The sequence below is a fragment of the Bombina bombina genome, chromosome 5 (genome assembly GCF_027579735.1).
Source record: "Bombina bombina isolate aBomBom1 chromosome 5, aBomBom1.pri, whole genome shotgun sequence".
In the NCBI taxonomy this organism is placed as follows: Eukaryota; Metazoa; Chordata; class Amphibia; order Anura; family Bombinatoridae; genus Bombina; species Bombina bombina.
In genome coordinates, this window is record NC_069503.1 from 569,616,208 (window position 1) to 569,642,769 (window position 26,562).

General features: G+C 36.0%; 1 protein-coding gene across 1 annotated transcript in view; it reads right to left on the reverse strand.

The window, feature by feature from the left end:
* Positions 1-26,562, reverse strand: part of ADCY2 (adenylate cyclase 2) — a 1,612,539-nt gene that overhangs the window by 371,064 nt on the left and 1,214,913 nt on the right. Inside the window, exon 12 of the mRNA XM_053715803.1 lies at positions 3,187-3,267. Coding sequence (XP_053571778.1) covers positions 3,187-3,267 — 81 coding nt within the window. The remainder of the gene's footprint in view (positions 1-3,186; positions 3,268-26,562) is intronic.

A 26,562-nucleotide genomic window follows, 5' to 3' on the forward strand; every position in this document is an offset into this window, starting at 1 on the left:
CTTATCGAATGTTCTGCAGACCTTTGAAAGTCATAGCTTATTCATATGGTCAATAAGATTGATTCAAGGACTGAATGTGATACAAATGTGATATGGCAGGCCGTATAGAGTGTGATGAATGTGAACCAGCCTTCTTGGCCTATATGAATCTATATAGAATAAAGATACCCTGAGTTGGTGACATGGCATAGACTTGAATCTTATATATAACTTGTTTTGATTGAATAAATGCTGAACAAAACAATATGTATTCTAAAAGAACAAATTAATCATCCGTGGTTGAGACATTTGTTGGACCGGATACATCTGGACATGTTGTTAAGAGACACATAGGCAGTTTCTTAACCTTTTTTTTTCAAAATTAACAGTATATATAGAGGAGCTGGGACTTTCTTTTATTTGGACTTCTCATTCCAAGGACAGAGACGTGCCACTTGGAAATAATATTTAAACTCCCAGATCGTCTATATTGTTCGGGCTGAAGTTGACGGGAATCCCCAGCCAAAGTGGAACATATGATGCATTATCTGGTGATGTAGTGCTTTATTTTACTTTTATATAAGCAAGTTGTTATTATACATTATTGTTTAAAATTGTTGTTTTCTTTTGCGAATAAACTATTATACCTATTAAGAATAGCATATGTATTAAGGTATGCATTTTATTAGGCAATACACCCACATACACATATATATTGGCTTTAAGAGATAAAAACTGAAAAACAATGCATTTTATACTACAATTATGACTGTGGTTAGCCTTATAATCTGCAGACTATGGCCCAGATGGGCTCATCCAAATAAGGCAAATGGTGGGTAGAATTTGGCTATTGAAAAATAATCATAGTAAAAAGGTTGTATATTTGGTTTCAAGACATTTAGAGTTAGCTGAATGACATCACTGAACCAGAAAAAAACCCAACTAATTAAAAACAATCACAAAAGGTCATGACTCAAGAAAATTATTTTTGAAAGTTAGTTCTTGAGTATTACTATCAGAAACAGAGTAGGTGGTCGTTTTCTTTTGCACTGCAGTCCTGATTGTTGATTGGTTAGTGGTGTCTGGCACTGAATTTAACTTGAAGAACTACTGCAGTTACACTTAGCAGTTGGCAAACTAAATTTGTTGTGTTTTTGTTTGTTTGTTTGAAAATATCAAATGGAAAAAAAAGTATTGATTTAAACTGCAAACTACACTAAATTACAGAAAGATGGATCTAAATGGACATTAATTATTGTTTCTTTCTTTTATTTATTTAAAACACTAACATTTTGTTTTTATGCTGGTTGACACTTGTCTGTGTTCACCAATAAAACAGTGGGAGTTGTTTTTTATCAGCCATTTAGCATTCTGTCCAAATGAACTTCCTGTAGTGTCAGAAAATGCAATGAGTGCTCTTTTAATGTATGAATTTTTGGAGTTAACCATCCCTTTAAAGTGATATTCTGTTGAAAAAATTGCATGGTGTGAGCAGTCAGCGTATGGTCTCAGATTAAACTTTCAAATTTTCACCTGTTTTTCAATAAACTTTTACTAGAGAACACTATTCTATGTAAATGATAAGCTCCTGTATAAATTGAACAATGACATAAAATTGTGTAGAATAAAACTAGACAATTTGTCTTCCAACTGAAATAAACAAAACACACTTACTAGTAAAATTTCAAATGATAAATAACACATTACATCTGACTTAAACACTGCATTTGTAGGCTTTCACTTTGAGCAAATAACTCCCAGTCAGAATGTTCATTAATAATAAATATGCTACATAAAGCAAAACGATGTTAGACACCCGAGGCACATTTACAAGGAGAATATTTTATAATGTAGCCTTTGGCACGCTCTAGGACAAAGAGAAGCAACCATTATCTGTCACTTTATAACATGATCAATATTTCTGGTTCTGGTAAGTGAAATTATTGTTTGTGTGTGTATACATTATATATATATATATATATATATATATATATATATATATATATATATATATATATATACTGTATCTATTTATTTTATTTATATATCTATATGTGTGAGTTATCTTATAATTTAATAAATGAGAAGGTTAATCATGCCACATATCTTACACTAATTTGCAATTAACAGATAACACACTGCAAAACAATAAACTTCATGCTAACATTATGACTGCGGCTAGCCTTATTGTCTGTGGGTGGAGTTTGGCTACTGAAAAACATTTGTAGCAAACAAGGCATTAATGTAATGTTTAGATTTGGCTGGCATGTTATTTTATACCAAGACAACAGCAGTGTCTTATAATTACAAAGTATTTAATGTCCCTTTAAGGGGATACTAGCTTAGAGGATGTTGTGATATGATTGGTTTGACTAATTATGTACCTAAGATATTGCAGAACATATACTTGCCATAACATTACAGGGTGTAAAATAATGTCATAATATCCACAAGTGAAATATAATTGAACCAAAATCTATTTCAGAACCTGTTTATTTTATGATGTTTTTTTTCTAAAGGCACTCAACATGCTTTGTAATTAAAAAAAGAAAAATTATTACACTTAAAAAATAATTGTATTAGTTTTCAACACAAATAAAAAGTTAAATACACATGCAGTTATTGGTCTTGCAGGGTTTCTGTGGTGTTTAAAAACATCAACAAATAACTATAAATATATTTAGATTGTATTTAAAATGATCCTGAAGCAAAAAAACCCAGGATGTTCTTATTTTGAAGTAAAGGGCCAATGACCTAATTGATAACAAAGAATTCTGGGAAAAAAGGAATTAATGTTTATTTGTGTAACTTAGGCCTAGTTTCCATTGAGGTGGTAAAAATATTTATCTCAATTAAAGTCTAGGGTGAATTTTTATCTTACCACTAGTTTCCAAACTTTACCACCTGAATGGAAAGTAGACCTTGGCATATGGTTTGAGATAGTTCAATTATTTAAAGGTGGTATGACATGAAGGTATTTATGTAAGGCTGAAAGCAACTGTTTTGTTAGGTGAAGGGACATTGTGTAATTACTTCTGTTTGTTGTTTCATCTAAAAAAAGAGCAATATGATATATATATTTATAATTAAGATTTCAAGACAAAATTTCTAATCATCTCAAAAATCCACAAAATGATTTCTATTAATATCAGTAAAATGTATAGATGGAAATCAAAACCTTATTTTTATATTACATTAAACACTTACTTTTGTGCATTTATGCCATCAATTGCTTGAATCATTCTTTCATTTAGCTCTTCTTCAAACCTCTTTTTCTGTGATTTTGTTCTGCCAAGAAAAGGAAAAATAATAATTTTATAGCTATTTAAATTAGGCCCGATGATATAAATTAATGAGTTTTGCAAGAAATATCATGATGACCCTTGCATTGACAAACTTCACAGACACCTAGATTATGAGTTTTGCGTTTCAGTTTTAACGCTGAAAAAATGACAATTTCAGTGTAAAAAACATAATGCAGCCATTGTGTATATATATATATATATATATATATATATATATATATATATATATATATATGCCACAAGCATTTTAGCCTGTAAGGCAACTCAAGTTTTTGCATGGGAATTCCATAGCACCCGTATTACAGGTAGTAATGTCGCAAATAGTTTGCCGGCGAATAGTTCCCGGCGAACATAGCATGTTAGCGTTCGCCGCGGCGGGCAAACATATGCAATGTTCGATCCGCCCCCTATTCGTCATCATTGAGTAAACTTTGACCCTGTATCTCACAGTCTGCAGACACATTCCAGCCAATCAGCAGCAGACCCTCCCTCCCAGACCCTCCCAGCTCCTGGACAGCAGCCATTTTAGATTCATTCGGAAGCTGCATTGTTAGTGAGAGGAGGGACAGTGTAGCTGCTGGTGATTTAATAGGGAAATTGATAGCTAGGCTAGTGTATTCAGTGTCCACTACAGTCCTGAAGTACTCATCTGATCTCTGCTGTAAGGACAGCACCCCAAAAAGCCCTTTTTAGGGCTAGAACATCATTTTTTTTCCCCTGTGTAATCTAATTGCAGTTGCCTGCCTGCCATGCTACTTGCCCAGTGCCACCACTCATATCTGGTGTAACAGTAGTGTAAATTTAAAAAAAAAAACGTTTTTGACTGTGAAACATCAGTCTGCTAGTGCAATCTAATTGCAGTTGCCTGCCTGCCAGCGTGCGTGCCAGGCCCACTTGCCCAGTGCCACCACTCATATCTGGTGTAACAGTAGTGTAAATTTAAAAAAAAAAACTATTTTGACTGTGAAACATCAGTCTGCTTGTGTAATCTAATTGCAGTTGCTTGCCTGTCAGCGTGTGTGCCAGGCCCACTTGCCCAGTGCCACCACTCATATCTGGTGTAACAGTAGTGTAAATCTAAAAAAAAAAAAACTTTTTTGACTGTGAAACATCAGTCTGCTTGTGTAATCTAATTGCAGTTGCCTGCCTGCCTGCCAGAGTGTGTGCCAGGCCCACTTGCCCAGTGCCACCACTCATATCTGCTGTAACAATAGGGTAAATTTAAAAAAAAACTACTTTTTTGACTGTGAAACATCAGTCTGCTAGTGTAATCTAATTGCAGTTGCTTGCCTGCCAGCATGTGTGCCAGGCTCACAGCGTATACTGTGCCCACTTGCCCAGTGGCCCCACTCATATCTGGTGTAACAGTAGTGTAAATTTAAAAAAAAAAACTTTTTTGACTGTGAAACATCAGTCTGCTTGTGTAATCTAATTGCAGTTGCCTGCCTGCCTGCCAGCGTGTGTGCCAGGCTTACAGCGTATACTGTGCCCACTTGCCCAGTGCCACCACTCATATCTGGTGTAACAGTAGTGTAAATTTAAAAACAAAAAACTTTTTGGACTGTGAAACATCAGTCTGCTTTTTTGTGTCAGGCTCATAGCGTATACTGTGCCCACTTGCCCAGTGCCACCACTCATATCTTGTTTAATAGTAGTGTAAGTGTAAATTTAAAAACAAAAAAAACTTTTTGGACTGTGAAACATCAGTCTGCTTTTTTGTGTCAGGCTCACAGCTTATACTGGGCCCACTTGCCCAGTGCCACCACTCATATCTTGTTTAATAGTAGTGTAAGTGTACATTTAAAAAAATAAAATCTTTTTGGACTGTGAAACATCAGTCTGCTTTTTTGTGTCAGGCTCACAGCTTATACTGGGCCCACTTGCCCAGTGCCACCACTCATATCTTGTTTAATAGTAGTGTAAGTGTACATTTAAAAAAATAAAAACTTTTTGGACTGTGAAACATCAGTCTGCTTTTTTGTGTCAGGCTCACAGCGTATACTGTGCCCACTTGCCCAGTGCCACCACTCATATCTTGTTTAATAGTAGTGTAAGTCTACATTTAAAAACAAAAAAAACTTTTTGGACTGTGAAACATCAGTCTGCTTTTCTTGTGTCAGGCTCACAGCTTATACTGGGCCCACTTGCCCAGTGCCACCACTCATATCTTGTTTAATAGTAGTGTAAGTGTATATTTAAAAACAAAAAAAACTTTTTGGACTGTGAAACATCAGTCTGCTTTTTTGTTTCAGGCTCACAGCTTATACTGGACCCACTTGCCCAGTGCCACCACTCATATCTTGTTTAATAGTAGTGTAAGTGTACATTTAAAAACAAAAAAAATTTTTTTGCACATGAGTAGCTCGGTATCCAACCTTGTGCAAATGGGGTCTTTCATGCTGTCTTGCCTGTTGAGTGACCCTCGTATAAAAAAGCTGAAGGAGAACGACCTGTACTGGGTGTCCACGCTACTAGACCCCCGGTATAAGCATAAAGTGCCTGAAATGTTACCGAATTACCGCAAGTCGGAAAGGATGCAGCAGTTCCAAAATAAATTAAAAAGTATGCTTTACACAGCGTATAAGGGTGATGTCACAGCACAATGGGAATCTAACAGGGGAAGAGGTGAAAGTAATCCTACGACTCCCACGACCATGCTGGCAAGGACAGGACGCTTTACAGACGTGTTGTTGATGGAGGACATGCAGAGCTTTTTAACTCCTATGCATCGCCACAGCCCTTTGGGGTCCACCCTCAGAGAACAACTCGACCGACAGGTAGCAGACTACCTCGCCTTAACTGCAGATCTCGACACTCTGAGGAGCGATGAACCCCTTGACTACTGGGTGTGCAGGCTTGACCTGTGGCCTGAGCTATCCCAATTGGCGATAGAACTTCTGGCCTGTCAGAAAGGACCTTCAGTGCAGCAGAAGGTATTGTCACTGAGAAGAGAAGTCGCCTAGGTCAAAAAGTCTAGATTACCTCACCTTTATTAAGATGAATGAGGGATGGATCCCGAAGGGACTGACATTGGGCGATACATTCGAGTAAAAAAGGCCTGATGAGATGAGCTGCCTTGGGCTAAAAATGGTCCACACGGTGCTGTATTTTATCTTCGAATGCCGGATGACTTGTGTGACTTATCCGCCACCAACTAGGGTTCAAGCCGCAATGTTTTAGGGCACTTTCTGCCTGGGAAACAAACATTAATTTTTCTGGCCACTCCTACAGCAGCGGCTGCAACTGCAACAATACCTAATTTTTCAGGCATGTGGCCTCTGGTGCAGCACTGTGGCTTCAAAAACCAAACCAATAAAAAAGGCACATAACAGGGATTAAACTGATAGGAATAGTACTACTTAACACACCACTCCTATCTGGTGGCACATTAGATTGCATGCGCAGTGCACCAAATTAGAAATAGGAGGACCGACCAAGCATCTTTTTCCATCTCCCGGTTCCTAAAATCCATGCCATATACACGTCCCCTGATAGGGGACGGAACAGGGATTAAACTGAAAGGAATAGTACTACTTAACACACCTTATAATAACGCAAAGAGAGGCAACGCAGAGAGAGGAGTCTGAAGAAGAGGAGTCAGAGGAGGAAGGTGGCTTTGAGGAGGTGGAAGACCAAACACAGCAGGCATCCCAGGGGGCTTGTTGTCACCTTTCGGGGACCCTTGGTGTTTTACGTGGCTGGGTGGAGGAAGAGACTTTCAATGACATCAGTGAGGACAAGGAACGGGACATGGCTAGCTTGGTATCCAACCTTGTGCAAATGGGGAGTTTGCGGTTGTGCAAATGGACTGTTTGAGGTTGTTTGCGGTGCGTTAAACGGGGAGTTTGGTCTGTCACAGTGAAGCGGGCGTAACCCTTACACTACCTGATTTGATACAAAATCATACCTGATGTTTTAAAGCACGATTATCCAAACAATTTAGGAATGTTAGGTGATGTATACCCTTTATGGATTAAAACCAGACTCTGCATCAACTATGTAATTTTCCGTGGGAGTTTTGCCATGGATCCCCCTCCGGCATGCCACACAGTCCAGGTGTTAGTACCCTTGAAACAACTTTTCCATCACTATTGTGGCCAGAAAGAGTCCCTGTGGGTTTTAAAATTCGCCTGCCTATTGAAGTCAATGGGGGTTCGCCCGGTTCGCCCGTTCGCGAACTTTTGCAGACGTTCGCGTTCAACGTTCGCAAATGGAAAATTTTAAGTTCGCAACACCACTAATTAAAGGTTGTGCCGGGAGGCTAAAATGCTTGTGTTACAGCCTAAATGACAAGATCTGTACCAGTAGTTATGAGTTTTGCGCAACAAAAATGTTTCACAAAACTCATAACTAAAGTGTTAAGTACACTAATACCCATAAACTACTTATTAACCCCTATTCCGCCACCCTCCCACATCGCAGACTCTATTTTAAACTTATTAACCCCTAATCTGCCTCTCCTGACATCACCGCCACTAATAAAAGTTATTAACCCCTATTCCATTGCTCCCCTAAATCGCCACCACTATAATAAAGTTATTAACCCCTAAACCTCTGGCCTCCCACATCCCCACCACTAAATTAACCTATTAACCCATAAACCACCAGCCCCCCACATCGCAAAAAATTAAATTAAACTAAAATAAACCTAACAACTCTCTAACTTTAAGTTCAAATTACAATATCCCTATCTTAAAATAAATAAAAACTTACCTGTGAAATTAAAAAAAGTTTAAATTAACAATTAACCTAACAACTATTATACTAAAATTAAAATAACTACCAATAAAATAAACTAAATTACACATTAATAAAACCTAGCACTAGTAAAAAAAATAATTCTAAAATTACAAAAAATAAAAAATACTAAATTACGAAAAATAAACAAAATTATCCAAAATAAAAGCAATTACACCTAATCTAATAGCCCTATAAAAATAAAAAAGCCCCCCAAAATAAAAAAAACCCTAGCCTACAATAAACTAAAGAAATCAGCTTTTTTACCTGTAAAAAAATACAAAGACCCCCCAACAGTAAAACCCACCACCCACCCAACCCCGCAAAATAAAAAACCTAACTCTAGCAAAAACCTAAGCTACCCATTGCCCTGAAAAGGGCATTTGTATGGACATTGCTCTTAAAAGGGCATTTAGCTCTTTTGCAATGCCATTAAAAGGGCATTTAGCTCTTTAAAAAAAAGCCCAAAACCTAATCTAAAAGAAAAACCCATAAAAAAAAAGATAAAAAAAAACCTAACACTAACCTCCGACGATCCACTTACAGTTTCTGAAGTCCAGACATCCAGGGGGTGAGAAGTCTTCATCCAGATGGTGAGGCCTTCATCCATCTGGCATCTTCTATCTTCATCCCAGCAGCACGGAGCGGATCTATCCTTCAAGACATCCTGCACGGAGCGTCCTCTTCATATAGTCACCGCCATACACTGAATCTTCAATGCAAGGTAGCCTTTTCAAAATTGGCGTCCCTTGCATTCCTATTGGCTGATTTGATTTTTGAAATTCAATTCAGCCAATAGGATGAGAGCTACTGAAATCCTATTGGCTGTTCAAACCAGCCAATAGGATGAGAGCTACTGAAATTCTATTGACTGATTTAAATAGTAGTGGGTTTTACTGTTGGGGGGGTCTTTGTATTTTATTACAGGTAAAAGAGCTGATTTCTTTAGGGCAATGCCCTACAAAATGCCCTTTTAAGGGCTATTGGTAGTTTTTTGTAGGCTAGGGTTTTTATTTTATTTTGGGGGGCTTTTTATTTTTATAGGGCTATTAGATTAGGTGTATTAGGTGTAATTGTTTTTATTTTGGATAATTTAGTTTGTTATGTTTCGTAATTTAGTGTTTGTTATTTTCTGAAGGGGTTAATAACTTTATTTAGGTGTTGGCGATGTCGGGAGCTGCAGATTAGGGGTTAATAACTTTATTTAGGTGTTGGCGATGTCGGGGGCAGCAGATTAGGGGTGTTTAGACTTGGGGTTTATGTCAGGGTGTAGGTTTAAACATTATTTTTTATTCCCCATAGACATCAATGAGGTAGCGTTCAGGTGTTAGTTTTTTTTCTAACACCTTCTCCCCATTGATGTCTATGGGGAAAGCGTGTATGAGCACGTATTCTCAGCCCTTGGATTTTGTGTGGTATGGAGCTTATCGCCACCATATCGCACGCACAAGGCGGCTTTTTAGAAACTTGTAATGACAGCACTATGGAGGGTTATTTATCGCAACTTTTGTTGCGTTGGTTTCGCACCCTCTATAACGCAAAACTAGTAATCTAGGCGAGAGTTATCTAAGAAAAGGGGCTGAAATAGGTATTCCTTGTGAGTTGCAATCTTACTTCCATAGAAGGTAATTAAGCTTATTAGAGTATAGAATCTCAAAGGGGAGAGTGAATGTGACAGAAGGCAGCAGGCACTAGTAACAGATTTTCCTTTGTGGCATATATTACAACTGCTTGGGACGGAAAAGGTTTGGATTTTGGAATATTTGCATCTTTAAGATGCGACAGTTTGAAAAGGGGATGGGAAGTGTAAAAATAATATCTTATGTCATTTAGGCAATATTTACATGTCATTATATAGCTTATACATGTAAGCTATAGGTAGTTTTCTATAATTTTTAATTCTTTTGTATACATAGTACCCTCATAAAGATGTTTTAAATAAATATAGACTTTTGGGTCCGATTTATCATGTGTCTGGCAGACATGATCTGCTGTAGCGATCATGTCCGCCAGACATCGTTAAATGCCGACAGCATATGCTGTCAGCATTTATTATTGCACAAGCAGTTCTGGTAAACTGCTTGTGCAATGCCACCCCCGTCAGATCGGCCGCTAGCAGGGGGTGTCAATCAACCCGATTGTATGCGATTGGGCAGATTGATGTCCGCCTCCTCAGAGACGGCATACAAGTTAAGGAGCAGTGGCCTTAAGGCCTCTGCTTCTTAACTCCTGTTTCTGGGGAGCTTGAAGGCTCGCGGGGAAACAGATGTATTTGGTCCCATTCGGGCAATGATAAATTGGCCCCTATTATTTGCATGCCTTTTACACAGGCAGAGAAGATTGTGACTTACAGGCAGAGAAAAATAAGAATTTTTGGTGATTTTAATAAAAAAATAAAAAAAAATTAAAGAGTTTGGATTTCAGAATAAGTTTGGAGTTTGGAATTCGGGATTTTATAACTATACTCTGTTTTCAGGATAATTTACTTTGCATGAATTTCTACTTTTACAAACATCCACTTTATCTTCATTTTAAAACAAACTCTCCAACCTACAAAATCCACACGTCCTACAGGCATAATGTGCTCAGATAATTCCAATACCAATTGCTACAAAACTGTTCAGCCAACTTGTCAATGCTGCAAGACTCATTTTGCAAAAGACATATGAGGAACCCTTCCAAATTTTATATCCTCTTTACAATTTAAACTTTTTTGTAAATCACTGTATTTCTTAAATATGAGTTTTTTATTGTGAAAACTAAAAGCGCTAAACTTATAGCCCTGTTGTGCTATTTGAGAGAGTAGTCTCACAACTAGTCTGAAGAGTAGGTACACAAAGAATGGATTTAAACAGTGCTTAAAAGTAGTAAATGTACTCAAAAGCTAATGGTTAAACATCACACAGTACAAAACTTGAGAAATTGTTGATATAAAGTAAGGTATTGTTAACTAATATACATTTAAATCAATTGTATCATTCCAAAATCAAAAAAAGTCTCCAACAATTTTCAATATGTCAATAGGATTTAATAAAGTAAAATGACTAAAACATATACATTTCTAAAACATATAACCCTAGAAAAAATAAAAAATTAACCAAGCAATAAAAATATAAATTTCTATAACATATATCCCTCAGAATATATAAGCAATAAGCTAATGTATACACGCTAAATACCACCGTAAAAATTGGTGACTTTCTTGATGAATGAAAACTCGAGGAGGGGTATTTAAATTCAACAAACTTCCCCTTGAATATCAGTCTTTAAAAAGCCTAGTTACAGGTGAAACGCGTTGAAAAATATTCAGGGGTCCAAAGAAATTTAAACACCATTGAAGAAATACAAGCACCTTTACCAGCACAAGCCGAAACTCTTCGCAGGGTAAGATAGAAACCGCTGGTGTTATCACGTAAAACAGACCAATCAGGAGTAAAAGAAACCGGTAGCCCTGTTCAATCTGCCACCCATGTAAGATCTCAAACATCGATAATTTTGCAGTGACATAGTCACATTTCTCTAAAGGTCAGAGGAAGGACTGGACGCGTATAGGAACATACGCACAGTGTTTTACAAGCAGCGATTATCGACAGCCATCAGAAGGTTCTAAGCTGAGACGAGACATCATAAATGGCGAAGGGACTGGTAAAGTATCCCATAACAAATGATTCTGTGATAACATTGTTGCCAAACTAATAAACTGCTACAAACTAATGAATTGCTACAATATATGACGGACTGCTACAAATCTGTTATAGAATATTGAATTGTGACTTGTGACCCATGAACCTTGAAGTTTTAAGATACACGTTGATACACTATAACTTAAAAGTGAATTGTCACTTTCTCACATATGAACTGCCAATCATATTAAACATATGAACTATATACCATTACAGGCAAGAGAACTTTCAAAGCCTCTACAATCAGAATAGTGTTGTATCAATTATACAAGTATTTATCAAGTAACCAACCGTGAGGCGGTACCCATTTTTAAGGTGGTATTTAGCGTGTACATCATTGCATATAAGAGGAGACGTCCTTGTGTATACATTAGCTTATTGCTTATATATTCTGAGGGATATATGTTTTAGAAATTTATATTTTTATTGCTTGTTTAATTTTTTTTTAGGGTTATATGTTTTAGAAATGTATATGTTTTAGACATTTTACTATATTAAATCCTATTGATATATTGAAAATTGTTGTAAACTTTTTTAGATTTTGGAATGATACAATTGATTTAAATGTACATTAGTTAACAATACCTTACTTTATATAAACAATTTCTCCAGTTTTGTACTGTGTGATGTTTAACCCTTAGCTTTCTAGTACATTTAGTACTTTTTAGTGCTGATTTAATCCATTCTTTGTGTTAAATATGAGTTTTATCATATTCATTGAATATGATTTTTTATGTATTATTCATTTGTATGGCATAATGCAAATTCTAATTTTGGGCTCCATTTATCAAGCAGCGGATGCTTCTTTGGAGGCCCAACATTTCAGGCTTGCCGGAAACGGAAGTTAAGAGGCAGTAGTTATAAGATTGCTGCTCCCTAACCTCTCCGCCACCTAAAAGGTGACGGATAGAAAACATCCCGATCCGATATTATTGGGATGATTGACAGTCTCTGCTAGTGGCTGATTGGCCCCTAGTGAGCAGGGGGCAGCATTCCACAAACATTTCTGGTGAAATGCTGGTGCAATAATAAATGCGAACATCAAAGATTATGGATTTTTGATTGTGATTGAGGTGGAAGCTGGAACTGTGGTGGTAGCTACATCTATCTTTTGGTTTCCTGTCTACAGATGAGGGCAGTTTGCCATTTATGATAGATATTGTTGTATCCAGAAAGCTGACACAGTCATTAGAAAGTTTGTTTTAAACCTACTTGATGCATGAAATAAATTACAGGGTTTATAAATAAAAAGGCTATCAAAACTTAAAAAATAATGAAAATATTATCATTAAGCCTGCGGACAAGGGAGGAATAGTGGTGATCATGAATACACAGGACTACATCAAAGAGGGAGACAATTATTACATAAAATTGGAAAGGTACCCCACCTAGGAATACACTATGCAATTTAGAAAACAAATAAAAACATTCCCTAGTGGAGGGGAGAGGGGAAATTACTTGCTTGTTTTGTTGTTGTTTTGCTTTGTTTTGTTTGTTGTGCTGTGCCTGGTTGTTATTGTCAGTTAAGGAGAAGTTGGGGTCATGTCAATGGTGGTTCAGACCAGAGGTATACTCCTTTTTCTTTTATCTTTTAAAGTTTGCGATTAACCTGAACTAAAGACTGCTGTGTTAGAACACATAGAGATACAGTCAGTTTGCTATTTTACACTTTGTATGTTATGTAAAAGAATCATATATATCTGTATAAGATTGTTAACTCTTTTTCTTTCTTTCTGATTTTGTATTTAATATTTTTTCTAAATAAAAATAATAATAAAAAAAAAAAAAGGAAAAGAGTATGAGAAAGAAAAACATTCCCTAAACACACGCAACAGAAAGTGGGGCCCTCTAACCCTAGCATGGGGGCATTTTATATGCTCCCAAAATTCCACAAACCAGCAAACCCAGGGAGACCAATAATAACAGGCATGGACACCCTGACTGAGCAAATATCGGGCCTAGTGGAGAATATTCTAAAGCCCTTAGTTATTAACCACTGATTTTCTTAACATAATCAGTCAGATAACAGAATTGACAGAAGATACCATACTTGTAACAATGGATGTTGAATATCTGTACAGCAATATTCCACACAAAGATGGTATCGATGCCTGCTTAAACTTTCTTTAGTCCGACAGCCCTAACCAGACATATAGTGCTTCTACAGTCAGTAAACTTACAGATTTTTTACTAAGCCACAATTATTTAATCTTCAATTACTCCATCAATCTACAAACCTTGGGAATAGCTATGGGCACCAAAATGGCACCACAGTACTCAAACCTCTTCCTGACTTAGAACAGAGATTCCTAGCCACTCACCCTTACAAATCCATTAAATACTTTTGCTACATCAATTATATTTTCATCATATGGACAAGAAGAAAAAAACCTAGAACATTTTCATAAATCCTTGAATTTATGTCATGCATCAATCAAGCTTAAAATTACATTTTCTAAAGACTGTATCAGCTTCCTGGATACAACAATATCCATCACAAATGGCCAACTGCACTCATATGTATACCGGAACCCAACAGATAGATGCAGCTACCTCCACAGCTCCCTTTCCAATCACATTAAAAACTCCATAATCCACAGTCAGGCTACCAGACATCACAGAATTTGTTGAGATACCAAGGACTGTGACAAACACCTCATCACGCTACCCCAATCCTTCAAACAAAATGGTTACAAATCAAGGATTGTAAATAAAAATAAAAAAATAACTGCCATCAATACTCAACATGAAAACGTGCAACAATACAGCAGCTACTCACAGAGGATCCCACACTTTAAAAAAAAGTATTTCCACAATCGAAATCCTGGCATTAAGACAACCACCTAACCTAAAACAGATACTGGTCTTTAGGAAGCCACCCCTTGTGAAAGAGAACACTCAGAACTCAGCTGCAAATAAACCCTATGCAAACTGTCAGCACATTTGTGAAAAGAGCACAGTAAATCACAAGAATAAATCCTATAACATTAAAGGGGCATATTCATGTATATCTGCAAATGTTGTATACATGATACATTGCAATGCATGTGAAGTGGGATGCTTTATTGGGGAAATAAGCCAAAAACTGCAGACTTTTTCCAAAGTTTTTTGAATATGCTTTCTTATAGTCAATTACATTGTATATTCAACACTATTTATACAAATGTAGAAACAGCACAATTGAGGGGTGCACATAGGACTGGAGATACTGCAAAATCCCTGCAGCATAATGAATTCAAAAAGGGTGTCCACAGCACTCCAAATTTCTTATAAATACTTTATTAAAGACAAATAAAAACAGCAACGTTTCGGGGTTATAACATCTTATTCATGCTAACACTCATATACAATTTGCAAGGCTTTTATACCCCTAATTTTTGTGCCACTGACCTGAGGCTGAGAGCATACTCCCTTTAGTGGACATAATATTTAATTGCATTTATAGCATCTTTTAAGCAATATATTGCTTCAACATATTATATATATGAATTTTACTGACTTAGGATTCCTTCCACTCTATTGCCTTGCAGAGTTACAGTAAAATAGTTAAGCAGTTAAACTAGGAGAACACATATATACATTTAAGGGGTCCCTTAATTGAAAAAAGCAAGTTAGATCATAATTTTTGTTTAGCCCCCTTGGTGCCAATGTTTCCAATTTATGTAACCTTCACATCTCCCTTTGTTTTAGTACTTTTTTTTCCTGGGTGGCTTTATATGGTCTATGATCTGCCATCTCAATTGGCTTATGCCATGACCTTTTTCCAGGAAACGTTTGAACAGGAGAGCCTCCAGATTCTTACACCTTATATTAGAGTGATGTTGGCTCATTCTGTTTCTCACTTTACGTGTCATTTCCCCTTTGTAAACACTTTATAAGATATACTACATGGGTAGTTTTCACATATAAAAACCATTAATGTTATATATTTTACCACTATGTAGGTGGTGAAAATTTTCACCTCTTATAATGGAACTGCAACTCATGCAGTTTAAACATGGGGAAATGCCCATTATTTTGCTACCCAGTGGAGTTTAAGTTCTTTGCTAGGCCCTACTTCCATTTTAACCAAATGATCTCTCAAGCTTTTCACCCTCCTGTGTGCCATAAGGGGAGGGTTTTTTAGAAGATTAGCTTATTGGTTACCATCCCTTAGAATATGCCAATTCTTTCATATGATTTTGGTGATCTTATCACTTAATGGGCTATATTGAGAAACAAAAAACATCCTATTCTCTTTCTTGTTTTGTTTCATAGTATTCCCATTTATTTCTCTAATTTTATTCTGCATAAGACTCAGTGGATATCCTCTGTCTATAAAAAATTTTTTACATTTCTTGTAATCTTAGTTCACATGCCTTCTCCTCATTTACTATTCTTTTGACCCTAAGTAGTTGACTCTTAGGGAGAGAATCCACTAGAGTCCTAGGGTGAAAGCTGTCATATTTTAAAAGTGTATTCTTACCAGTATCCTTAATGTATAGGTCAAACTTCAGGTGATTGCCTATCTTATATACTTTAGTGTCTAGGAAGGCTACTGTTTCCTGACTGTGAGTTGAAGTAAACTCAAGGCCTCTTACCATGGAATTTAAGTCTCCCACAAAATCCAAAAAGCTTCCACTGTCGCCCCACCACATGCCAACATATCATCAATGTAGCGCCACCATACTCCATATTTTTTTTATTTCTCATTTTCATAGATGATGCTTTCTTTGAACTCATTCATGAATAATGTGGCGTATGATAGGGCGACGTTGGAGCCCATTGCCGTGCCCTTTATCAGTATATACCATTTGTCCTGAAACAAACAATAATTCCAGTATAAGTTCTACCTCAGTAGTTCTTCAATAAAAGTACCCTGTTTATTTGTGTATTGCTTATTCACTAATGCAATTTTAAGGACTATAGCTATACCAGTCTCGTGCTTTATGGATGTGTATAGACTTTTGACATCCATCGTGAATAGTAAAAATTTCTTAGATGGTAATTCTAATGACTTAAATTTATTCAAAAAGTGATTGGTATCTTTTAAATAACTCGACATTTTAGTAACCTCTAATTGTAGGATCTTGTCTATAAAAATGGAAATGTTTGTGTATACAGAGTCTATGCTTGAGACAATTCGCCTCCCCAGAGGTATTTTGTTATCTTAATGAATTTTGGGGACTGTATAAAATATTGGGTTACGTGGGCTGTGTATATTCAAGTAATCAGCCAATTTCTTATTTATAATACCTTTATCTAATACTTTTGTTAGAATAGATGTTATCTCTCTGTATTTAAATGGTTTGTTTTAAGTTTCATATATGTGCTGGAATCTTTAATTTGTCTCTGTATTTCCTCAATGTAATATGTTCTATCCATTAAAACAGTGGCCCCTCCATTGTCTGTCCCTTCCAATATGATCCCTGTGCTTTTCTTCAATGCATCTAATGTTTTTTGTTCATCTAATGTGAAATTGTGTTGTTTCTTTTGAGAGCTTCTGTCCCATTTGTTTTTCTGTTGTCTTGCACATGTACCCTGATTTTTTAGTTTTTTAATATAATTTTCCACTAGATTAATAAATGTATTTTTGCTATGTTCATTTATATTGAGGTAATAAATTAATACTTGTAACCCCAATATAAATAACCATAGCATAAATAAATTATTAATCTAGTGGAAAATGATGTGCTAGACAACAGTAAAACAAATGGGACAGAAGCTCTCAAAAGAAATAACAAAATTTTACATTAGATGAACAAAAAACATTAGATGTATTGTAGAAAAACAAAGGGATCCTATTGAAAGGGGCAGACAAGGGAGGGGCCACTGTTTCAATGGATAGAACATATTACATTGAGGAAATACAAACACAACTTAAAGATTCCAGCACATATATAAAACTTTAAACCTTTACCTAAAATAACATCTATTCTAACAAAAGTTTTAGATAAAGGTATTATAAATATGCTGATAAGAAATTGGTTGATTACTTGTATATACACACACCACGTAACTCAATATTTTATACAGTCCGCAAAATTTATAAAGATAACAAAAGGCCTCAGGGGAAGCCAATTGTCTCAAGTGTAGACTCTGTATACACAAACATTTCCATTTTATAGACAAGATCCTACAACCAGAGATTATTAAAATGTCGAGTTATTTAAAAGAAACCAATCACTTTTTGGATAAAGCTTAGTCATTAGAATTATAATCTGAGAAATTTTTACTATTCACGATGGATGTCAAAAGTCTATACACATCCATAAAGTACGAGACTGGTATAGATATAATCCTTAAAAATGTATTAGTGAATAAGCAATACACACGTGAACAGGGTACTTTTATTGAAGAACTACTGAGGTTGATCTTATACAGGAATTATTTTTGTTTCAGGATAAATGGTATATATAGATAAAGGGCACGGCAATGGGCTCCAACGTCACCCCATCATATGCCAACTTATTCATGAATGAGTTCAAAGAAAGCATCATCTATGAAAATGAGAAATAAAAAAAATATTGAGCGGTATGGTGGCGCTACATTAATGATGTGTTTGGTGTGTAGTGGGGTGACAGTGGAAGCCTTTTGGATTTTGTAGGAGACTTAAATTCCATGGTAAGAGGCCTTGAGTTTACTTTAACTCACAGTCAGGAAACAGTAGCATTCCTAGACACTAAAGTATATAAGATAGGCAATCACCTGAAGTTTGACCTATATGTCAAGGATACTGATAAGAATACACTTTTAAAATATGATAGATTTCAACCTAGGACTCTAGTGGGAGCTATCCCTAAGAGTCAACTACTCCCAGCACCATTGAAGTACGTTCTCTCTCTCTCCCTCCTCCCTATGTATTTTTGTTGTATTTTACTGTATCCTGCTTGCTCTGTTTTCATTTCACACCTACCACTTTCAAGCTAACCAGCCCGCCCACCTTCCTGCTGTATTTAATGCTGCTTCCAGCACCATTGAAGTAAGTTCTTTCTCTCTTGCTCCTCCCTATGTATTTTTGTTGTATTTTACTGTATCCTGCTTGCTCTGTTTTCATTTCACACCTACCCCTATCCAGCTAACCAGCCCGCCCACCTTCCTGCTGTATTTAATGCTGCTCCCAGCACCATTGAATTAAGTTCTCTCTCTCTCTCTCTCCCTCCTCCCTATGTATTTTTGTTGTATTTTACTGTATCCTGCTTGCTCTGTTTTCATTTCACACCTATCCCTATGCAGCTAACCAGCCCGCCCACCTTCCTGCTGTATTTAATGCTGCTCCCATCACCATTGAAGTAAGTTCTCTCTCTCTCCCTCCTCCCTATGTATTTTTGTTGTATTTTACTGTATCCTGCTTGCTCTGTTTTCATTTCACACCTACCCCTATCCAGCTAACCAACCCGCAAGCCCGTCAGCGTGGACTACAGCAATGCACTCTATGCTGGCTCCACCATCAAACTCCAAAAGAGACTCTAACATATCCAGAACGCCTCAGCCAGAATCATCCTCGACATCCCTCTCCAATGCCACATCACCGAACACCTAAGGAACCTTCACTGGCTCTCCATCAACAAGAGAATCACCTTCAAGCTCCTTACCCACACGTTCAAGGCCCTACACAACATCGGACCCGAATACATAAACCACAGCATAAATTTCTACACCCCGCCAGACAACTATGATCGGCCGACCAAGCACTCACAGTCATCCCCCGCATCAGCAAATCCACAGTGGGCGGAAGATCCTTCTCCCACATAGCAGCAAAGACATGGAACACCCTCCCACTGCACCTCAGACAATCCACCTCCCTTACAAAGTTCAGAAAGGACCTGAAAACCTGGCTCCTTAACTGAACGCCCATCCCCTCCCCCCTCCTCCTATCTGCTTTCCCTTAGCGCTTTGAGACCCTCATGTGTGATTAGTTTGTGCTCTAAAAGTACCCGATAGATAGATAGATAGATAGATAGATAGATAGATAGATAGAGGGTTCAAAGAATAGTAAGTGAGGAGAAGGCATCTGAACTCAGATTACAATAAATGTAAAAAAAAATTTAGAGACAGAGGATATCCACTGAGTCTTATGCAGAATAAAATTAGAGAAATAAAAGGGAATACTATGAAACAAAACTAGAAAGAGAAAGAGAATAGGATGTTTTTTGTTTCTCAATAAAGCCCATTAATTGGTAAGATCTCCAAAATCATACAAAAGAATTGTCATTTTCTGAGGACGGTAACCAATAAGTTAATCTTCTAAAAAAAAAAAACTCCCCTTATGGCACACAGGAGGGTGAAAAGTTTGAGAGATCATTTGTTTAAGTTCTTTGCTAGGCCCTATGTCCGTTTTAACCAAACTCAACTGGGTAGCAAAAGAATGGGCAGTTTCCCATGTTTAAACTGCATAAGTTGCAGTTCCATTATAAGAGGTGAACATTTTCACCACCCACATAGTGGAAAAAGATATAGCTTTAATGGTTTTTATACATGCAAAACTACCCATGTAGTATATCTTACAAAGTGTCCATGTTCCCTTGTTTACATAGGGGAAACAACACATAAAGTGAGAGACAGAATGAGCCCGCATCGCTCTTATATAAGGTGTAAGAATTTGGGGGCCCCCCTGTCCAAACATTTCCTGGAAAAAGGTCATGGCATAAGTCAATTGAGATGGCATATCATAGACCATATAAAGCCACCCAGGAATGGTAAGGACAGGGAAAAATAACAAAGGGAGATGTGGTGGATACATACATTGGAAGCACTGGCACCAAGGGTGCTAAACAAAAATTATGATCTAACTTGCTTTTTCAATTAAGGGACCCCTTAAATGTATATATGTGTTCTACTAGTTGAACTGTTTAACTACAACAAATGCAAGAATCATGACAGGTAAAATGGGGGAGCTGACGCTCTTAGTTGCAGAAGAGGACTATGATGTTATCAGTATAACTGAAACTTGGTGGGATGATTCACATGACTGGGCAGTTAACTTAGAGGGGTATACTTTATTTAGGAGGGACAGGAATAATAAAAGGGGTGGAGGAATCTGCATGTATATTAAACCTAACCTTAAACCTACAATAAGGGAAGATATTTATGATACAAATGACAATGTAGAGACCCTGTGGGTTGAAATAAAGAGTGGGGGGAAAAATCCTAAAAATATATTACTAGGAACATGCTACAAGCCCCTAACATTAGTGACCTGGAGGAAACTCAACTACTACTGCAAATAGGTAAGGCTGCTAATAACAGTGCTGTAATTATGGGAGATTTTAACTACCCTGATATAAACTGGGCCAATGAAACTAGTAATTCAGCTAAGGAGGATAGAATTTTAAATGTTCTCAGGGATAACTTCTTGTCACAATTAATAGAGGAGCCAACTAGGAGTAAAGCTATATTGGATTTAGTGCTAGCAAACAATACAGATATAATATCAAACATAGAATTCAAAGAACATTTGGGTAACAGTGATCATAACATGGTCACATTTGAAATCTCTTTTCATATGCAGTGTCTTAAAGGTTTAACTAAGACTTTTAACTTCAAAAAAGCAAATTTCAACAATTTAAGGAAATCATTAAATAATATAAGTTGGGACAATGTATTCTCTAATAAAAATACAGAGGATAAATGGATAATATTTAAAACTTTGTTAAATAAATATACATATCAACAAATACCATATGGTTATAAAAATCAAAATAAAAAATCAAAGCCGTTGTGGATAAATAAAAATGTGTTAAGAGAAATTAGGAAAAAACGTACGGCATTTAAATTATTCAAAGAAAAGAGTACAGACTCAACATACAATATTTATAAGGAATGTAACAATGCATGCAAAAAATCTAAGAAGGATAATATAGGTACATTAAAATGCGTGGAGGGTAGCATGATAAATAATAACAGGGAGAAGGCTGAGGTAAACCAGTTTTTTTATTCAGTATACACAAGAGAGGAACCATTGGATGATACTTTGGAACCAAATAGAATATGCCAGTCCATACCATTAACTGGGTTATGTTTAGAGGATATCAGGAAAAAAATGGATAATATTAAGGTAAATAAAACTTCAGGCCTAGATGGAATACACCTTAACAAGGGTGTTAAGGGAATTTAGCACTGTTATAGACAAACCTCTACTCTTAATTTTTCAAGACTCATTATCCTTAGGCATGGTACCCCAGGATTGGCATAAAGCTGATGTGGTGCCACTCTTCAAAAAGGGAAGCAGGGATGATCCAGGAAGCTATAGACCAGTTTGTCTGACATCAATAGTGGGGAAGATATTTGAAGGGATCATAAGGGATTATATTGATGAGCATATTCGTGTAAACAAGATTATGAGTTCTAATAAGCATGGTTTTAGGAGAAATGGATCATGTCAAACTAATCTAATTAGATTCTACGAGGAAGTAAGAAAAAATATAGATAAAGGGGAATCAGTTGATGTGATATACTTAGATTTTGCAAAGGCATTTGATACAGTGCCACATGAGAGATTAATGCACAAAATTAAGGGACTGGGAATAGCTGAAAATATTAGCTCATGGATAAATAACTGGATCAAAGATAGGGAGCAACGAGTAGTAGTAAATGGATCATACTCAGATTGGACAAAGGTAATCAGTGGAGTCCCCCAGGGATCAGTACTGGGCCCCGTTCTTTTTAATATTTTTATAAATGACTTGAAGCAAGGATTAAATAGCGACAACTCTATTTTTGCAGATGATACTAAGTTAAGTAAGGTCATAAGGTCAGAGCAGGATGAACATTCATTACAATGGGATCTGCAAAAATTAGAAGTATGGGCAATTAAATGGAAAATGAGATTTAATACGGAAAAATGCAAGGTTCTACATTTTGGAAGTAAAAATAAGCAGGCAACGTATTTTTTAAATGGGACAAGAATGGGACAAACAGAGGAGGAAAGGGAATTGGGAGTAGTAATAGATAACAAGCTAAAGATGGGTGCACAATGCAGGGCAGCGGCTTCAAAGGCTAATACGATACTAGCATGTATTAAAAGAGGCATTGATTCAAGGGAGGAAAGCATAATTCTGTCACTATATAAAGCCCTGGTAAGACCTCACCTTGAGTATGGAGTGCAGTTCTGGGGACCAATCGCAAAAAATGATATTGCAGAACTAGAAAAAGTTCAGAGAAGGGCCACAAAGCTAATAAGGGGATTGGAGAAATTAACCTATGAGGAGAGGCTAGCTAAACTGAGTCTGTTTTCTTTAGAAAAAAGGCACTTGAGAGGTGACATGATTACTTTATATAAATATATTCAAGGCCCATATTCAGAGATGGCAGAAGCTCTGTTTATTCCTAGAAAATTGATTCTGACAAAAGGTCACAATTTAAGGTTGGAGGAAAGGAGATTTAATCTCCTGCAACAAAAACGTTTTTTCACTGTAAGAGCAATAAAATTGTGGAACTCATTACCAAAGGAGGTAGTGAATGCCAATACCCTAGATACATTTAAATATAGCCTGGATACATTTCTGTATATAAACAAAATTCATGGATTTGATTTATAGTATTAAATGAGTCACCTTTTAGTGGGGTTATTCAAGCTTAACTGGAGCTTTTTGTAAGTATTTTAGATTTGTATAGGTTGAACTCGATGGACTTCGGTCTTTTTTCAACCTTATCTACTATGTTACTATGTATTTGAGTGTAACTCTGCAAGGCAATAGAGTGGAAAGCACCCTAATTCAGTAAAATTGATATATATAATATGTGGAAGCAATATATTGCTTAAAATATGCTATAGATGCGATTGAATATTATGCCCACTATAGGGAGTATGCTCTAAGCCTCAGGTCAGTGGCACAAAAATTAGGGTTTAAAAGCCTTGCAGTTTGTATATGAATGTTAGCATGATTAAGGGGTTGTAACCCCGAAATGTTGATGTTTTTATTTGTCTTTAATAAAGTATTTATAAGAAATTTGGAGTGCTGTGGACACCCTTTTTGGATTCCTTACACTCTTTATACATAGGTACACACAGGTAAGCTTATGTCCACATGTATGCCATTATTATTACTTTTTATTTTCTTCTTTTTTGAATTTTTTAAATTCCACCTGTAAAAATAATTACATATCTTTATAAATTTTGATTCCATGTTGATATATAAGTTTATGCATACAGAGAGAGAGAAGCGCTATTACAGGAATGAACAAAAGCTAATTACCACCTAGGAGCAGCCTGTTTTAGCCCAATTATGCTTTTCACAAAGGAAAACTTCCCTAAAGTATATCAGTCTGATCCTGCCTAGTAAGGTCAGTCCAGGGACAAAATACCTCTTCAGTGAGATGCAGCCACATTCCTTTAAGCACATTGGGCACATTGGCCAGAGTCCACGTCTGGTTTCCCCTATTACCCTAAGTCCCTGATATTCAAAGGTTCTCCAGCTTGGAGAGAAATTACAGTTCAGACTTCACAGTCGCTAAATCACTGAATATTCAAAAGAAAAAGGGTGGAACTCTCCAGCACTGAGAGATCACTCTCATTTCTTTATATAAAGGAGTTACAAGCCCAGTGCAATACAGCACTGCATGATATGAAAGTTTTGTTACACTTACACTTTGTACTTTATATTTTAGTTTCCTTTACATTTCAGTGTTATTGCATTTAAGCTTTGCATTTTCTCATTTATATTTTAATATAGTTAGATTTAGCTCTAGCAGTGATTTTACAAATTTTGATTATGCTTTCAAGTTTCTGTGTTACTTTAACAAATTAGTATCATACTTTGTAAATATCTGCGTAGCTTTTACAAATTACATTGCACCTTGAGTTTGCTGCATTGCAAACTAAAACTGACAGCTTCAGAAAGTGGGAGGGAGAGTGGAGTTCCCTGGGTTGAATAAAGGAGTTTCCAGGGTATGTCTGAAGCTCTCTAACAAGTCTTATGAACTTTTTGTAAGCATTTTAAACAAGATGGTCTCACTGATTTCTCTCACAAGCTGTTTGCAGGAGAAGTTTGCACAAAATTCACAAAACAATATAGGGGTTGCTATTTCCCTTCTTCAGAGTGAGAATTGCCTGGTGTTTCAGGGCTGAGTGGACCTTGCTAGGCGGGATCAGACTGATAAAATTCAGAAAAGTTTTCCTCTGTAAAAAGCACAATTGGGCTAAACTAATCTACTCCCAAGTGGTAACCAGGCAATAGAACAAGCCACTGATCTGTTGTTAGTTCCTGGCAGATTGCTTCTCTTTCTGTATGTATTTGTATTATGATCCTGGGGAAAGTCTCCCTAAAGGAGATGGGGAAAACCTGACATGGACATCTTGCCCAATGTACCCAAAGTAAGCCGAAATGATCATCTGGGGTTGGCATTTTCCTTGTTCAGAGGAGAATTGCCTGGTATTTCGGAGCTGGATTGACTTTGTTAGATGGGATCCGACTGATAAACTTCAGGAAAGCACAAATTGGCTAAAAGAAGCTACTCCCAGCAGATAACCAGGTCAGAGAACACGGATCTGTTGTTTTTTTCCTGGCAGTCTGCTTCTCTTTCTGAATGTAGATATATAACTTTATTTCAGTATATGCTCTATGTAAAACTATATATTTCCCCTGTCTGTTCTCTTACACTGAATACTGTCAGCCTCTGCCACCTAAGCCCCCTCATGATTTTTATGACACCCCCTCCTCTCCCTGCACTCTGTAACACTTTCTGTCCTTTTAACCCTCCTATTTTTCAAGATATAATCTGTTAATTCCAATGCATTTGTCAGTATTGCTTCAGACTTGAGAAAGGAAGAATTTAGATTTTAATGCCGTCAGGTTAGCGTACATGAAAACTTTAAGTCGCGTTATTGAAATATTACCTATAACATATTAAAAAAAAATAATAAAAATGATTAAACATACTGTAAAATATCAATATATTCTGTGGATTAATTTGAATATTTTAATTACTTTTTTTAAAAAATAATTTATATTTAATATTTAAATAACACGCCTCAAGGTTTTTCATGTACACTAACCCAAACATATTTTACATTCCTTTGTTCTTTACATGGAAAATAATATACTTTTTATTATTAAATAAAACTCTCTCTATCTCTGTATATGTATATAAATATATATATATATATATATATATATATATATATATATATATATATATATATATATATATATATATATATATGATACTGTTAATATAAAATACATATATATACCTATATATATATATAGTAATAGATACAGGTATAGGTATATATAAATATATAGGGAAATATGTATTTACAATAAAAAGGACATTACCCAGTAATTGAAGAACATTGGAATGTGAAATATGTAATAGAGTAAAACACATAAATACAACTGTACACAAATACGGTATATATATATATATATATATATATATATATATATATATATATATATATTCATACTTATAATTAGACATGTATTATGAGTGTTAATATGAGTGTAACTGTACTTTTAAACATATTTTTTATGTTTTTTTTTGTGCAATTATTTTGTCAATGACAATCGGTATATATATGCAGCCACCAATCAGCAGCTAGAACCTAGGTTCTTTGCTGCTCCTGAGTTTTCCTACATAAACCTTTCAGCAAAGGATAACAAGAGAAAGAAGCAAACTAAATTATAGAAGTAAATTGGAAAGTTGTTTAAAAATTGTATGCTCTGTCTATATTATGAATCTCTAATTATGACGTTACTTTCCCTTTAAGCACTATTACATGTCATTTATATGAAACACCACATGCATGGATAGATCTAACAGTTTTAAATAGCATATGTTAATAAAAAAATCCATATATGAATAAATATTATTGGGTTTTTTTTTCATTTTCTTTTCAAGACCTAAGAAAATGCTACACAGGAATTGTAACATAC